This window comes from Brachyistius frenatus, unplaced genomic scaffold, assembly GCF_029030835.1.
Source record: "Brachyistius frenatus isolate BFR_SWC_R1_liver_20210118 unplaced genomic scaffold, ASM2903083v1 Contig_87, whole genome shotgun sequence".
In the NCBI taxonomy this organism is placed as follows: domain Eukaryota; kingdom Metazoa; phylum Chordata; class Actinopteri; family Embiotocidae; genus Brachyistius; species Brachyistius frenatus.
In genome coordinates this window covers 167,422-184,594 of record NW_027210686.1, presented here as the reverse complement: position 1 = coordinate 184,594, position 17,173 = coordinate 167,422, and the positions used below count along the sequence as shown (strand labels likewise).

Genomic DNA, 17,173 nt, shown 5'->3' with positions numbered 1-17,173 from the left:
TGAGAAGCATAATCAGCATCGTGTGAATAAACTTGGCAATGGCTTGAATATTAAGCACATTCATTTGTAAAAGCCCTGAACTATAGATTTAGATTTTATTTTTACTAAACTGTAGTTATTTTCTTCATGAGAGATTTGTACAATATGTTTATCTGGATTTCGTGTGCTAATTCAATAAAGAAGCTAGAGCAGAGTTCAGATCATGTTTGTGTGTGTGTCAGACGTTTGTGTGAATTTATTTGCATAACTAGATCAATTCTTGAGTTGTGTTTTCAAAGGTCACTTTTCACCTTTGACCACCAAAAACTCATCGATTCATCTTTTTGTCCAAATGAGTGTTTGTGTCCAACTTGAGGAAAATTCCCTCCAGGTGTTCCTGAAACATTGTGTTTACGAGAACGGGACGACCCGATTGGACGGACGTGAGGTCACAGTGACCTTTGACCACCAACAACTAATCACATTATCCTTCAGAACAAGTATTTGGGAGATAAAGAGGTCCGGTGACCTTGAACTTTGTTCTTTGACCTCTAAAATCAAAACAGTTTAAGTGGACATTTTTACTAAACTACCAAAGATTCCCTCGATGTCCCCGAGATTACATCAATGAGCATGAAGACACCGACAGACGTACGTCTGCAGGAACGAATGGACAACCTGAAAACATAATGCCGACGCCCACGTGTCCATTTCCATCCATGTCTGTCCAGACTCAAGATATTTGCAGTGAGGACTTTGATTTGGTAAAAAATAAAGCTGATTCTGATAGAAGACAAAGATCGATCAGAAACTAAAATATTAAATGAGATTTGTGACACTTTCATCTCCTTTTGATGACATCTGGAACTTGACTGACATGAAGAGCGATCCGGCTGCTGCTGGAGAACCAGACAGAACAACGGAAAGCTGCAGAAGCAAACTTTCAACACATCTTAGCTCACTAATTCAAATCAATATTTAGCAAAATATAACAAGGAGAGTGGGACCAAGTAAAAAGTGCACAACTTCCTACTTCCATGTGTGGAGAGGACTTCTTCTTCTGTCCTGTCTGTCAAACCAGCTTTGCTATTTCAAAAAAACATAAACGTGGAGAAACTTTTGAACCGTTGATACGTGAATGAATCCAGTAAAACCAAGTAAATCACACAAGAGGCATTTCTCAAATAACAAAATGATATTTACTGTACACAGTGTTTTTACAGAGATTGTTATTTGGCCATGCCAGACAGCCAGCTGAGTTTGAACAGAGAAGGAGCTGCTGCGTCTTCGTCCTGATCAGCCAGCTGTCTGAAGAGGCTTCCCGGCCCGAAGCTGTTGGCGCTGCCTGCTGTGGACGACGGAGGAGACTAGAGGAGGAGCAGAAAACATCTCGGTCGTCGGCCACTTCAATTTAAAGTGATGGAAACATGCAACACCAGCGTCCACTGAGCCCGGTCCAGTCTGAACATCTCCGCCACTCAACGGTTCAATAAAGTCATTGATGGAAATACAGGCGTCAACATCAGATGAGGGCGAAGCGAGAGAAGCATCTCTTCATGGTGTTCACAGCACACTGCTTATTGTTCCAGCCAATGAGCAGCCTCGCCGAGCAGAGAAGAAACTCTGCACCATCTTTGGTTTTACAAGTTTAGCATTTGTTTGAACTTTTTGTGTCGTTTATTTCAAACTGTTGTTTTCTGCTGTTTCCTAACTTATTAAAAAGGTGCTTGGTACTTTTCTCAGAGTCATGTTAAAAATTAGAGATGGATTTTATCTCAAAGATGGGACATGTTTAGCTTAGCTTAGCATAAAGACTTGTGGCAGAGGTAAGCTGCTAGCCTTGTTCAAACTGATATGGATGATATCAATGATCGCAGGTAAGAAAAAAACAGTTTCCCAAAGTGCCGAGCGTGTTTTTGAAGGATGAAACTAATATGTAACGAGCTAGTTTTGGATGCAACACAACACGTAACTCAAGGTAGGACTTCTCTATTCAGACACGTCACTACGGGGTCACTGCTCACTGAAACCCTTCACGTCCTCTAGAAGCACAGCGTGGGAGGTTAGTGAGTAAAACTGATAACCATCATCATCAAACATCAGATATAAAACACTCGCACACCAAAAGTAAGTCAAGGGACAACCAACACACACAAACCCACTCTGAGGAACTTGCCTGGTTTCTCTCACTCAGAGATGCTGGGAAGGCAGAAGGTGGAACACAACATTTACCACAGCACAGAGAAATCAACACAAACATCATCAAACAACAAAACTAAAAGTGTCCGACACGAGTGCCGTCAGACTCAGATCAGCTGACTGCAGCTCGGACTCACCGGCTGGTGGGCGGCGTCGCAGGTCCTCGACGATGACTTGGACTTCCTCACGTTGGACATGCTGAGAGGCAACAAGCCGAACCTGCCGAGGACAGAACGCTGGAGGTGGGTCCAAGTACCGCTTTCCGTTTCCTCTTTTTATTTACACTTTGGTGAAATTTACTGTTAAGTGGGAAATACTGAAGATTTTACTGAATTACAATTACAGCTCAGATGAAGGTCTTAAATACAGAGATATGAGCTGATATAATTTGATGACCAATAATATGATAAAATAGTTCAAACAAGCTCCAAGTTGAGCAACTGCAGTGGTGAAATGATGTTTCTACACGAGTCCATCAGGAGGGATTTAGTGTAAAATGAGTCGTGTGTGAATGTGTTGCTGCTTCTCACTGATGACATCATGTCCATACTCACCACTACACCTGTGAACATCATCTGGGAACAGTTTCCACACGCTCCACACATCATAACAAGTCAACTTAATGTAAATCACTGATGGACACACTAATTCTAGATAACCATTTGAATAAACAGACATTAATCTTAGTAACAGTATTGTTTTAGTATCGGAGGCCTTCACGGCTGCTCGGTATCAGCTGAGACTAATGAACATTAACGCAGACATAATGTGACAGATTCCATTTTGCTGAATGCGTCATATCAGCTTCAAAAGGATTTTTTTCATTTTAATAAACGCAAATTTGATCAAATGTGGATGAAGCTCAGTTCTACTGACTGATCCCGGGTCAGATGGGTTACAAGGAACCAGAAGGAACCATGAGGACTTGTGGATATAAAGTTCCAACAGCATCCGGCCTCAGTACAATCACATGGAGGACTTCTCAGGGCAACCAGGATGGTTTTAAAATGCTTTTAATAGAAGTGAAGGAGGACAAAATCTGCAGTTCTTGTTCTGTATTCTGAGGTTTTTGTTCAAAGGCTCCAGAAGTTTTAACTGAAGTGAGTATTTTACAGACCTGTTGGTACATATTCTCTCCTCTGTGTTGTGTCACTGCGGGCATAAAACGGCACCAACTGATTGGTTCCTGGTTCATGTCAATCATTCAGATCACTTCCTTTTGTCTCAGTGAGACGGAGCAGTGCAGAGGACCGACAGCAGGTGGAGCACTACACATTAAAGCTGGTTTCATCTCCACCCTCAGAGGACCCAGTTACTCATTGAGGGTCTCAGGAGCAGCAGAGCAACAGGTCAGGCAGCTCAATGTCTGACAACTAAAGTTATTTTGGGCAGTGGAGGAAACTGTTTCATTAATAAGTAGCTGCAGAGTTTGATTCCATGTAATAAGCCTTTGTATTAAAACAGTAATATGTTTATTTGTCCGTCTTTCACATTATTGTTTACTTGATTTGATTTTTTTGATTTTTGATTTTTATACACTTACTGATGAAAATGTCAAAGATATCAATATCTTTCTCATTTTCAAATGTTTCTTTCTACTTTGTTTTAGTTTAATCGTCGTGAATGAATCTTGTTGGTTTTCATGGTTTAAATACTTTACAATCTGAAATCTTTGGATGTTCCACAGAAGACTGTAGGAAGGGTTGTTGACCTCTGACCTGATTTGGCTGCTGGCCAGCGGCAGGATGTTGAACAGCTCCTGGGAGTTCAGACTGCTGCGGGAGGTGAACTGCTTCTCAGCGCCGGTCAGCAGCCCCAGCAGCACCTGAAACACACCAACCTCCGCTCATTAACACCGAGCTGCTGATAGAAGGCTTCCTGTGTGCTGACATGCAGGACGCACCGAGGTCCTCTGGGACAGCCGGTGGAGGTTGGCGTTCAGCGGAGGAGTGAACACGTCCAGGTCAAAGGGGTCGATGAAGCTCTCCAGCCAATCACAGACGTCCTGGAGTCTGGAGAGCACACAGCATAAAGATTACAGCTTTCAGAGAGCTTCCTCATTCAGTGACAAAAAATAATCAGAAAGAAATACAGGTCAAAAACTGCCACCAAAAAAATGTAGTAATAAATTCACACAAGTACATATGAAGAATACTTTTCTGAACAACTACTTCAGAACAACCGTTTTACATGAAAACACCAGATTTTCTTTGTGTTTGCTCACATTTGGTTTCCTGTCAACACGACTATCATGTTACTGAAAGCAGCTTCACAAAATCTGTTCAGAACTCAGATGCTGTGTTTTCCAGGACTTCCAGCTTGTACCTGAATACACCTCAGGTTGCAGCATGTGTGCGCTTGTTGTCTGTCTGTCTTGTCGTCTCTGTACTTGTTGAAGCTGCAGGAATCTGTCAAACCTCAATGCTTTTTGAGTTTGATGTTGAAACGCTTCAAATCATTTCTTTCAGAAACTTTTCAGACACGATGACATAATGACCGTACGTTGTGCACCGTGGTGGCAGCACTTAAAAAGGAACACCTATAATGATATATAATATAATATAATATAATATATAATATATAATATAAAATACAATATACAATACAATATAATATAAAATATATAATATATAATTGTATATAATATATATATATACTGTACTGTATATACTGTGCATTTTATATTTTATATTTTTTACTGCTATTTTACTGCCATTTTATTGCTTTTCTATTATTCTATTATTATCTTATTGCTTCTGTATGCTGCTGTAGCGAAAAAAAAAATTCCCTCGGGGATTAATAAAGTAAATACCTAACCATAATATATAATATGTAATATAATATAATATAATATAATATAATATAATATAATATCATATATAATGAGTCGTGCCAGGCGCCTGCAGCGTCTCCCATCGCAGCTTTAAAGTGGTACCGGGGGTCTTGGTGGGAGCGGGAGCTCTTCTCCTCCAGTCTGCTGCCCAGAGTGGTGTTCAGATAGCGGATGTCAAACAGCAGCTGAAGGGCTCTATTCTGAGTGACGGGGAACACCTCCTCCTGCAGGAGGAAGGAGGCACAAACACAAAGCATCAAGCTTATGGTGACTTTAATAACTTCCTTCATCTCATCTCTTCATTCACTTCTCTGTGAGATTGTGTTTCTGTGTCTCTCTGTGTGTGTGTCTCTGTGAGTCAGTGAGTGTGTGTGTGTGTGTGTGTGTGTGTGTGTGTGTGTGTGTGTGTGTGTGTGTGTGTGTGTGTGTGTGTGTGTGTGTGTGTGTGTGTGTGTGTGTGTGTGTGTGTTACCCTGCTGCGGACCTGCTGTGTGAGGTTCTGGTAGCAGTGCAGGACCTGAGCCAGGCAGCCCTGCAGCAGCTCCTGCAGGGTGGGGGGGGGGGCGTGGCCTCCCACCCTGTTCACCTCCACACACAGCTGAAACAGCAGCGACTGCACGAACCAGGAAGGCTGCAGAAGACCGAGAAACGTTTCAGAACAGAATCAGAAGTTTCCGTGTGTCAGAGCTCCAACTGAACCTACCTGGACCGGAAGACGGATTTTGGACGTGACGCTGCTCCCTGACTCCGCCTCCTCTTGGATCTCCAGATCCTCCCAGTTTGTTGCTGTTGTCAGGATGGCGCCGGCAGACTCGGCATGCAGCGCTGTGCTGAACTTCTCCAGCAGCACCTGTCGCAACACAGTGTAACTGAGCAGGTCTTCAAACTCTTCATATGACTTAGAGCTGCATGTTCAGGAGCCTTTAGAGCAGTGAGACACGCTGTAAACAAGTTATATAACTAGTATGAACTATGGTTTTAAAGTTCTCATCCATCTGACACAGTGGAACATTATTATTCATTAAAGAGTCATATTTGTTTCTAACTAATGAATGAAGCCACCATTCACTCTCCTTCGAGCTCTATTCTGAATATATGGATCCACTGTAAATATAAAAACAGTGATTACAGCAGTATTGCATTTTTAATCAACTTTGAACTTCCCTTATGAAGCCCTGAGGTTATCTCCATTTACTGACATCAGACCAGGAAATGTAGCTGAAAGCTCACAAAGCCGGATGATTCGTTAAATACAAACAAAAAAAGGGGTAAGAAGCTTTTCAGGGATTTCAGCTGCGTTTCAGTGCTCAGCAGCACACTGATGCACCATGGGAGATATCACGTCACCTACTGGGAGTGTTGAACTCGGTCATGTGATATCAAAAGGCTGCCTATGGACGGTGTTTATAACCCCTGATAGAAGATGGTCTGTAGTGAACGTGAAAGGCCTCCATGATCTTTGTCAATAAGATAAGCTAAGTGCTGAAAATGCCAGTAAGTTAATGAAATCATGGAGTAGATATGTTATATCTATAACATTGTTATAGATACTGGGTTATAGATATGTTATATATGTTATAGATATGTTATATCTATTGTTATATGTTATATCTATCGTTATAGATATAACATATCTATAACAATGTTATATCTATAACAATGTTAGAGATACTGGGTTGTAGATATAACAATGTTAGAGATACTGGGTTGTAGATATAACAATGTTAGAGATACTGGGTTGTAGATATAACAATGTTAGAGATAATGGGTTATAGATATAACAATGTTAGAGATACTGGGTTATAGATATAACAATGTTAGAGATAATGGGTTATAGATATAACAATGTTAGAGATAATGGGTTATAGATATAACAATGTTAGAGATACTGGGTTGTAGATATAACAATGTTAGAGATACTGGGTTATAGATATAACAATGTTAGAGATAATGGGTTATAGATATAACAATGTTAGAGATACTGGGTTGTAGATATAACAATGTTAGAGATACTGGGTTGTAGATATAACAATGTTAGAGATACAGATATAACATCATTGTTAGAGATACTGGGTTATAGATATAACAATGTTAGAGATACTGGGTTATAGATATAACAATGTTAGAGATACTGGGTTGTAGATATAACAATGTTAGAGATAGATATAACATCATTGTTAGAGATACTGGGTTATAGATATAACAATGTTAGAGATACTGGGTTGTAGATATAACAATGTTAGAGATACTGGGTTATAGATATAACAATGTTAGAGATACTGGGTTATAGATATAACAATGTTAGAGATACTGGGTTATAGATATAACAATGTTAGAGATACTGGGTTGTAGATATAACAATGTTAGAGATACTGGGTTATAGATATAACAATGTTAGAGATACTGGGTTGTAGATATAACAATGTTAGAGATACTGGGTTGTAGATATAACAATGTTAGAGATACTGGGTTGTAGCTATAACAATGTTAGAGATACTGGGTTATAGATATAACAATGTTAGAGATACTGGGTTATAGATATAACAATGTTAGAGATACTGGGTTATAGATATAACAATGTTAGAGATAATGGGTTATAGATATAACAATGTTAGAGATACTGGGTTGTAGATATAACAATGTTAGAGATACTGGGTTATAGATATAACAATGTTAGAGATACTGGGTTGTAGATATAACAATGTTAGAGATACTGGGTTGTAGATATAACATCATTGTTAGAGATACTGGGTTATAGATATAACAATGTTAGAGATACTGGGTTGTAGATATAACAATGTTAGAGATACTGGGTTATAGATATAACAATGTTAGAGATACTGGGTTATAGATATAACAATGTTAGAGATACTGGGTTATAGATATAACAATGTTAGAGATACTGGGTTGTAGATATAACAATGTTAGAGATACTGGGTTATAGATATAACAATGTTAGAGATACTGGGTTATAGATATAACAATGTTAGAGATACTGGGTTATAGATATAACAATGTTAGAGATACTGGATTGTAGATATAACAATGTTAGAGATACTGGGTTGTAGATATAACAATGTTAGAGATACTGGGTTGTAGATATAACAATGTTAGAGATACTGGGTTGTAGATATAACAATGTTAGAGATACTGGGTTGTAGATATAACAATGTTAGAGATACTGGGTTGTAGATATAACAATGTTAGAGATACTGGGTTGTAGATATAACAATGTTAGAGATACTGGGTTGTAGATATAACATCATTGTTAGAGATACTGCGCCAAAATGATTCCCCTGTGTGCGCAGATCCTCCATGTTTCTGTCTCTCCTATTCGATCGCTACTCTCCTCAACACTAAACAGATGTTCTATTGCATGCAGAAGATCATATTTAACAGATATACATCCATATTTGTGAGTGTCTGACTTTGGAGAGGGCGGAGCTCCAGATGCGGTAGGCCTCCATGCTGCAGGTGAGCAGCTCCTCCTTTAGCCCCGCCCACTTGGCCTGAGCAGGGCTGAGCTCCGCCGCCGCCCTGGCTTTGCCCAGCTTCTTGCTCTGCCGCGGGGCGCCTTTAATCGTAGCCTCCGACCCGCTCTGTTTTCCCAGGATGCAGTGCTTCAGGTTGGGGCAGAGTTCACCCATAGACTGGCACAACCTGGCCATGAACAGGACCGAGTTGAGGCGGATGGAGCTGCAGTCTTTGGAGGCAGCGGCCAGCTCAGAGCGGATGGAGGTGAGAATGTGGCGAACGCAGCCCAGACAGCCGTCACGTAACGCCTCCTCCACCGCCGGGGAGTCCGTGAAGCGGTTGGACGAGGACGCTGTAGAGCCGGCAGGTCCGGAGGAGGAGACTCGGACCGAGATGGAGTCAGATCCTGCAGACCACAGCATGGGAGAGGAACATTATACTGTGTTCACTACGCAAAACATACATGTATTAATTTTAACAGTTTTAATGATGATCAATCCAATAATTTACCAACAAAACATTCAAACTGCTAGCAGGATTGTAAATAATTCCTTAAAGTCTTCATCACTTCAGTCCACATCATTATAATATATAACGATAAGTAAGAAATCAGTAGTTAACTGGACAAGTGAAAACTATGAAACGTCTTCATCCTGTTTTTTTCCAACTGTAAAATCTTCAAAGGATGAACCCCAAAACTTTTTTTTTCCAAACCCTCTACAGATTCACGAGTTAACTTTGTAACAAGATATCAGATTACTGTGAATATTACTGGTCTTAAATTCAATATATTTACCAAATTATACTCGATAGTTGAAAGCTCCCCGGACGACTACTGTCAGTTTTACTCTTCCTCAAATCATCCTTCAACCGTACTTTCCGTTTGAGTAGAAATAAACAAAAACGTAATTTAGTGAAGACACGTCTCCAAAGTTAAAACCTTGAGTTCGGTGCGTCCTCACGTACCCTTGTAGCATAAATGTTTGAATGTTGGGGGACGGAGACTTCTGAAATAAGGTAGGTTTGCTTTTTTTACGCCCAATAGAAGCTCAATACATTCCCGACAGCATGTTTAGTAACAGCTAAATTGGAGACTGGATGAAGACTACTAGCACTTTCTGTCTCAACAAAACCGTCCCCACCGGTGTCCTGGGAGGGAAGGTAGTGCTGGAGGTCATCCAACCGGGTCTTCAGCTTGGCATCCATGGAGGAGCAGAAGTTCTGGACACACGGTGTAAGAGCCTGGGTCTTCATGGCCAGGCCGCTCCTCTGCTGCTGCCCCCTCTGGCTCACACTGACCCAACCAGCATCACTCAGCAGGTCTCCAGGAGACTCCGACCACAAGAAGGAGGCCACATCCACCTCATACTGGGCCCCCCGACCAGAAACAGGGCTGGTACCTGAAGAGGAAGGCGTGGTCTGGCTCTCCAGATCCCTCACAGCGGAGGTGAGGAGCTGGACGGAGCTCATCGAGATGGCTTCGGTTTCTTCTTTGGTGATGGCCTAGAGGACGACAGCAGGGAGTCACTGCAGAGCTACATTATGTACAGAAGCAGGTCCGTCAGCACGGGGAGTCTCCACTCAACTCAAACACAAAGTCAACACATAGATCCGGTTAGCTGCTGCCACCCATTCCCTCCTTAGTAGCCCGGAGGCTGGAGGAGAACCCACCTGGACACTGGAGGAGAACCCACCTGGAGGCTGGAGGAGAACCCACCTGGAGACTGGAGGAGAACCCACCTGGAAGCTGGAGGAGAACCCACCTGGAGGCGCTGGAGGAAGAGCTGCTGCAGGAAGTCGTCCCAGACCAGCAGCGGGTGGTCCAGCAGCTGCCGGCACATGCTGCTCCAGTGCTGGCTGATGGAGTCGGAGGACAGGAGGTCCCACACGGCGTCTCTGATGGCGGCCAGCCCCTTCAGGCTCTTCACGTACACCAGCAGACTGCCAACACCGCTGCAGATGTCCTCCTTACAGCTGACACACAGACGACACGTCACAATTAGGTTTTTACAAAGTAATCTATGGCAGAGAGGATTTTTTTTTATCAGACTCAATTTTCCACTACAGGAAAAATACGTAACCGATGATTGTGGAGATGGTGTTAGAAAACCTTTGTGTTCCTCGGCAAAATATTATAACAGCTGATTTTACAGTGAGGCTGATAACAAAGTCCATTTAAATATATCTGATCCATATTTATTATAAAACCGGCAGACGAGGAGGAAAACATACTCCACTGTTACTGTGAGTGGCATCTAGTACTATAATGAGACATGCAGCAGAGGACATTACATCATCAGCACATTGTCCCTGATAAACACAAAACATTGATGTAATCCTGCTAATGAAGGCAGAGTTCAACAACGTACCATCTGAAAATGGCAGAAATTCTGGTGATGACAGAAAAACAATCTTTACTTTGGAAGTACTGAGTTTTAGAAACAGCAGCTGAACAATGACTGAAACAACCAACCAGGAGTGAATGGATGATGGTGATGATGAGTGCTTAACACAGATCTGTTGTTCTACTAACAGCAGGAGTAGAAACAAGACTGAATGTCAGAGCTGCAACGATCCCTCAGTCAGCTGACTGACTTTCACTCAACACAAATACAAACACAACACTTTGGGTTTCGCTCCCATTTCTCATGAGTCAAGACTTCTGTACAAAGAAAATGTTTATTTCTCGGAAATGTTGTTCACAAATGTGTTAAAATCAGTGTTAGTGAGTTCTTCACCTTCTGCCAAAATAATCCATCCAGCTGACAGGTGTCACATCAAGATGCTGATTAAACAGCTGGATTGTTACACAGGTTCCCTTGAACTTAGTCACAATGAAAAAGGCCCTCTGAAATACTTTGATACAGTCATTCATTTAAGCAAAAAGCTCATATTTTACTCAAATATGAAGACTTGAATCTTTTTTTTGTCAAACATGACAATCAAATTGAATATTTAAGGATTTTTGGACTGTTGGTCAAACAAAACACAATTGTCTCTTAAGTGTGTGGAAAATTATTAAAAAATAACACATTTTACTACTTTGTCTTTTTTTAAATGAATGTGGAGATGAATCAATAATTAAAATAATCATTAGTTGTAGCCCTGCTGACTGCATTAAGTTAACAGGGAAACAAACCAGAAAGGAGATCCTGTTTACCACCTGATTGTTGATTCATGTCCAGTCTGGAAGAACAGGAGTCTGACCCGAGTCTGCTCCACATTAGATAAACTATCACTTCCTGACACGTCTGTTCCATGTTTAGCTGTTAAAACAAGAATTCTTCCAGCGTTCTGTGTTTTTATGTTGAACTCTTATAAAAACGTCGATGACTAAAGAAGATGAAGAGGAGCGGCGTCCTTACGTGTCGATCCAGTGCTGCAGCGTGTCGCGGAGCTGCTCTCTCTGGATGGGCTGAGCCAGGGTTCGTAAGGCCGGCTGGAACTCCGTGATGGATGGAGGCAGGTACCTGAACCAGCTGCCGGTACTCCTCTCGTCCTGCAGCACCTTCCTCCCTTTAGCTGAGGAGAGACGGGATGGATGGAGGACACTTTATTTAAGTGCAGTGTGAAAACCAGGCTTGTTTTAGTCCAGGAAGACGTTTTCTCTAACAGGACTTTTGGCTATAAAATGGCAATTTTAGATTTTCTAAATCAAATGCACTCTTCGGGAAGTCAATAACAGCTGCTTCAGCAAACAATCTTATTCACATGTGAGAGGAGCCAAAAGGACGTCGGCAGGCTTGGACAGACCGTTGGAGCTCCTCTGCTCATGTCTCAGGGACTTCAGCAACATACTGAACTCAGTGAATCCAGAGAACAACATGAGCAACATGGACAATCCTCCATTTACCATACAAGTTCAAAAACAGAAGCTATTATAAACATCAGGAGTGAAACAACGCATGAAAATGAACTGTTTGCATATTTAATGCAAGTAGTTGTTTTTTCTAGGAGTTGAGGAGGTATTTAATGCCAACACCAACACTGTCACTGTATTTGCTGAACGAGTAAAAAAAAAGAGTGAACATACATGCAAAAGAGCGAAACTATTCTCAAATGCAAAAACCTGTTGTCTGATAAAAACCTGAATAGGACTGCAAACATGCCAAATAATGTCCTTTCTGAGCAGCCTAACAATATGACCTTCCTACAGACGTCCTACAGCTTGAAGGTTGTCGGTGAAGGTTGTCGGTGAAGGTTGTCGGTGAAGGTTGTCGGTGAAGGTTGTCGGTGAAGGTTGTTAGTGAAGGTTGTCAGTGAAGGTTGTCGGTGAAGGTTGTCGGTGAAGGTTGATAGTGAAGGTTGTTAGTGAAGGTTGTCGGTGAAGGTTGTGAAGGTCAGTGAAGGTTGTCGGTGAAGGTTGTCGGTGAAGGTTGTCAGTGAAGGTTGTCGGTGAAGGTTGATAGTGAAGGTTGTCGGTGAAGGTTGTGAAGGTCAGTGAAGGTTGTCGGTGAAGGTTGTCGGTGAAGGTTGTCGGTGAAGGTTGATAGTGAAGGTTGTCGGTGAAGGTTGTCGGTGAAGGTTGTCGGTGAAGGTTGTGAAGGTTGTCGGTGAAGGTTGTCGGTGAAGGTTGATAGTGAAGGTTGTCGGTGAAGGTTGTCGGTGAAGGTTGTCGGTGAAGGTTGTCGGTGAAGGTTGTGAAGGTCAGTGAAGGTTGTCGGTGAAGGTTGTCGGTGAAGGTTGTCTGTGAAGGTTGTCTGTGAAGGTCAGTGAAGGTTGTCGGTGAAGGTTGTCAGTGAAGGTTGTCAGTGAAGGTTGTCTGTGAAGGTTGTCGGTGAAGGTTGTCGGTGAAGGTTGTCGGTGAAGGTTGTGAAGGTTGTCGGTGAAGGTTGTCGGTGAAGGTTGATAGTGAAGGTTGTCGGTGAAGGTTGTCGGTGAAGGTTGTGAAGGTTGTCGGTGAAGGTTGTCGGTGAAGGTTGATAGTGAAGGTTGTCGGTGAAGGTTGTCGGTGAAGGTTGATAGTGAAGGTTGTCGGTGAAGGTTGTCGGTGAAGGTTGTGAAGGTTGTCGGTGAAGGTTGTCGGTGAAGGTTGTGAAGGTTGTCGGTGAAGGTTGTCGGTGAAGGTTGATAGTGAAGGTTGTCGGTGAAGGTTGTCGGTGAAGGTTGTCGGTGAAGGTTGTGAAGGTCAGTGAAGGTTTTCGGTGAAGGTTGTCGGTGAAGGTTGTCGGTGAAGGTTGTCGGTGAAGGTTGTCTGTGAAGGTCAGTGAAGGTTGTCGGTGAAGGTTGTCAGTGAAGGTTGTCAGTGAAGGTTGATAGTGAAGGTTGTCGGTGAAGGTTGTCGGTGAAGGTTGTCGGTGAAGGTTGATAGTGAAGGTTGTCAGTGAAGGTTGTCGGTGAAGGTTGTCGGTGAAGGTTGTCGGTGAAGGTTGTCGGTGAAGGTTGTCGGTGAAGGTTGTCGGTGAAGGTTGTCGGTGAAGGTTGATAGTGAAGGTTGTCGGTGAAGGTTGTCGGTGAAGGTTGTCGGTGAAGGTTGATAGTGAAGGTTGTTGGTGAAGGTTGTCGGTGAAGGTTGTCGGTGAAGGTTGTTGGTGAAGGTTGTCGGTGAAGGTTGACGGTGAAGGTTGATGGTGAAGGTTGTCAGTGAAGGTTGTCAGTGAAGGTTGATAGTGAAGGTTGTCGGTGAAGGTTGTCGGTGAAGGTTGATAGTGAAGGTTGTTAGTGAAGGTTGTCAATGAAGGTTGTCAGTGAAGGTTGTCAGTGAAGGTTGATAGTGAAGGTTGTTAGTGAAGGTTGTCAGTGAAGGTTGTCGGTGAAGGTTGATAGTGAAGGTTGTCGGTGAAGGTTGTCAGTGAAGGTTGATAGTGAAGGTTGTTAGTGAAGGTTGTCGGTGAAGGTTGTCGGTGAAGGTTGATAGTGAAGGTTGTCGGTGAAGGTTGTCGGTGAAGGTTGTCGGTGAAGGTTGTCGGTGAAGGTTGTCAGTGAAGGTTGTCGGTGAAGGTTGTCGGTGAAGGTTGTCGGTGAAGGTTGATAGTGAAGGTTGTCAGTGAAGGTTGGCGCCTGAGATGAAACATTTAAGATGAAATAGTAAAATAGAAAAGACTAATTCATGATAAATTGCTCTCGGTCAGGAAATCCCTGATAAGTATGGTGAGAGATGTCCCGGCTGTTCACCTGCAGGAGAGGTGGAGGTGACGTTCTCCAGGATGGAGAAGAGCATGCCACAGCTGAGAGCTGTCTCCCCGACCCGCGGGCCTCCGTCGGGGGGCAGGTAGAAGACGGCGTAGGCCTGGAACAGAGTGGTGACCAGCAGCTCCACCAGGCTGCACACCTGAGCCTTGATCCCTGCACCTGCAGGAAAAACCCACGTTTAGGAACTGGTTCACGTTCCCGGTGAGTCGTATTAATGAGGCTGCTCTGCTCCACAGGAACCATCCTGCTGCTTTATTTCTTCTGAGTAGAACATGGTTATATTATATGTTAGAGTACCGTGCTGAGGTTGGTTCAGCAGCTGATGGATGGAGGACTTCCGGGCCAACAGGAAGTCAGCCAGGGCCTGGCGGGGTGAGCTGTCTTCCAGCAGCATGGTGGACACCAGGGCCTCGGCGATGGCCTGGTCCGACACCGCCCGGCCGCGCAGCAGAGACCTGCTGTCCAGCAGGATGGCCGACCTGCAGGAAACAGGCTGTTTCAAAAACTTTCACCAACTGGATCTCGTTGGTTCTACTGGAAGTGGTTTCATCTGTATTTGTTTCAGTTGTGAGGGCTGGATTTATAATCACTATCCTCTGAGCATGACTTCTGCTCCTCTTAAAACACAAGAACACATCCAGTACCTGAAGTGTCCCGTGGTGGCGACCTGCCGGACCAGGATGGGGAAGCGGGCGAGGACGGGGCTGTAGTGGGCCCCCGTGGCCGCCTCCAGCTGCAGCAGGCTGTGCAGGTGGCAGCACAGCAGGTAGAGCTGAGTGGACTGCAGGTACTGGGACGCCTCCATGGCGCTCCAGATGCGCTCCGGGATCTCCAAGAGGAGCTTGATCTGGGAGGCCATGGTGCAGAACTTCTCCTGCAGCTGCCTCTGGTTCTGCAGCAGGACACACAGACACAGGACACCTTCAGATGAAGCAGTGGAAGATGACCGTGGATTATAAGAAGGGGAATCAAACAGGTCTGAGCACCTTCACATACAGAGGAAAGACTGCTCCCATTTAAAAACATAGTGATCTAACAAAGCCACTCGCAGGTGCACAGCAGGTGTTCGGCAGTTTGGAGGTGTTCAGGGTCTGCAGGTAAATTCGGACTCCAAGTTATCCACCAGCAGGAATATAAAGGCTGATGCTCGCTCTCATGATGGAGAGCTGAGGTTGTACAGACAGAGATGCTCTGTGCTGCAAGTCTTTGAAGCCGAATGGATCAACATCCTGCTGCGGTCACATCAGGTGTGAACACATGTTACACCTGTGATTCATTTCCACGTGCAGCTCGTGTGTCGGTGAGTTGGCCCGTTTTTAAAGGAGGCTTTGTGCTGCTGACGTCACGCAGCTCACCTGTCTGACGCTGCTCGCGGAGGCTTTCCCGTGTTTCAGCCGGTGGCAGTACTGCTGCATGTCCCGGACGGACCGGACGACGCTCTCCGAGCACTGCCTCATCTCTCCGATGGTGTCGGCGGCGTCGATCAGGTCCCGGTACCGCTCACCGACCATCTGCCGCAGCTCCTCCTTCTTGTGCTCGATCTCCCCGCGGACCTTGCGCTCGATCAGGCGGATCTCCTCGGTGTTGTAGCGCTCGAAGAGAACCGCCGGGTCCTTGATCTCCGAGACCCGGAGAGACAGCGCAGGTTCCGCGGCCATCGTACGTCCAAAACAACTTCAGTCCGTGAAGGAGCTCCGACCCGGAAGACCAGGGCAAGTACACTTCCTGCTTCCACGTAATCAAAAATGTGACGACACGAAGTATGACGAGTTCATTGGTCGCCAGGGTTGTCTGTCAAACGACATTTCCGTGCAGGTTGTGTGCCGCCTACCCTCGTTCTCCTGAACCAATCAAATAAATAGAAAGTATCTCTCGCTCTCTAATAATAATATTTATATATATTTCTCTCTCTCTCTCTCCAATAATAATATTTATATATATTTATCTCTCTCTCTCTAATAATAATATCTCTATATATTTATCTCTCTCTCTCTCTAATAATAATATTTATATATATTTATCTCTCTCTCTCTCCAATAATAATATTTATATATATTTATCTCTCTCTCTCTAATAATAATATCTATATATATTTATATCTCTCTCTCTAATAATAATATTTATATATATTTATCTCTCTCTCTCTCTAATAATAATATCTATATATATTTACATCTCTCTCTCTCTACTAATAATATCTCTACATATTTATCTCTCTCTCTAATAATAATAATATTTATATATATTTATCTCTCTCTCTCTAATAATAATATTTATATATGTATATCACTCTCTAATAATAATATCTCTATATATTTATCTCTCTCTCTCTCTAATAATAATATTTATATATATTTATCTCTCTCTCTCTAATAATAATATTTATGTACATGTATCTCTCTCTAATAATAATATCTATATATATTTATCTCTCTCTCTCTCTCTAATAATAATATTTATATATATTTGTATCTCTCTCTCTAATAATAATATTTATATATATTTATCTCTCTCTCTCTCTAATAATAATATCTATATATATTTACATCTCTCTCT

General features: G+C 43.1%; 1 protein-coding gene across 4 annotated transcripts; it reads right to left on the bottom strand.

The window, feature by feature from the left end:
• Window positions 1–1,155: 1,155 nt before the first annotated feature.
• On the bottom strand, window positions 1,156–16,333 carry cog1 (component of oligomeric golgi complex 1). 4 transcript variants are annotated; one of them, XM_069709900.1, is made up of 16 exons: window positions 15,973–16,333; window positions 15,262–15,509; window positions 14,915–15,096; window positions 14,600–14,776; window positions 11,851–12,007; window positions 10,249–10,459; window positions 9,628–9,988; window positions 8,440–8,891; window positions 5,715–5,861; window positions 5,484–5,642; window positions 5,114–5,235; window positions 4,082–4,190; window positions 3,897–4,003; window positions 2,316–2,397; window positions 2,156–2,178; window positions 1,286–1,346 (listed from the first exon to the last, which is right to left on the bottom strand). In XM_069709900.1, the coding sequence occupies exons 1-15, from the start codon at window positions 16,273–16,275 to the stop codon at window positions 2,170–2,172; spliced, it is 2,826 nt and encodes a 941-aa protein (XP_069566001.1). In that variant the 5' UTR covers window positions 16,276–16,333; the 3' UTR covers window positions 1,286–1,346; window positions 2,156–2,169. The 4 variants fall into 4 exon arrangements, with proteins under 4 accessions (XP_069565997.1, XP_069565999.1, XP_069565998.1 ...); XM_069709896.1 differs by lacking the exon at window positions 2,156–2,178 and having other exon boundaries at window positions 1,156–1,346; XM_069709898.1 differs by lacking the exon at window positions 2,156–2,178 and having other exon boundaries at window positions 1,156–1,346; window positions 5,496–5,642.
• Between the last annotated feature and the right edge of the window lie 840 nt (window positions 16,334–17,173).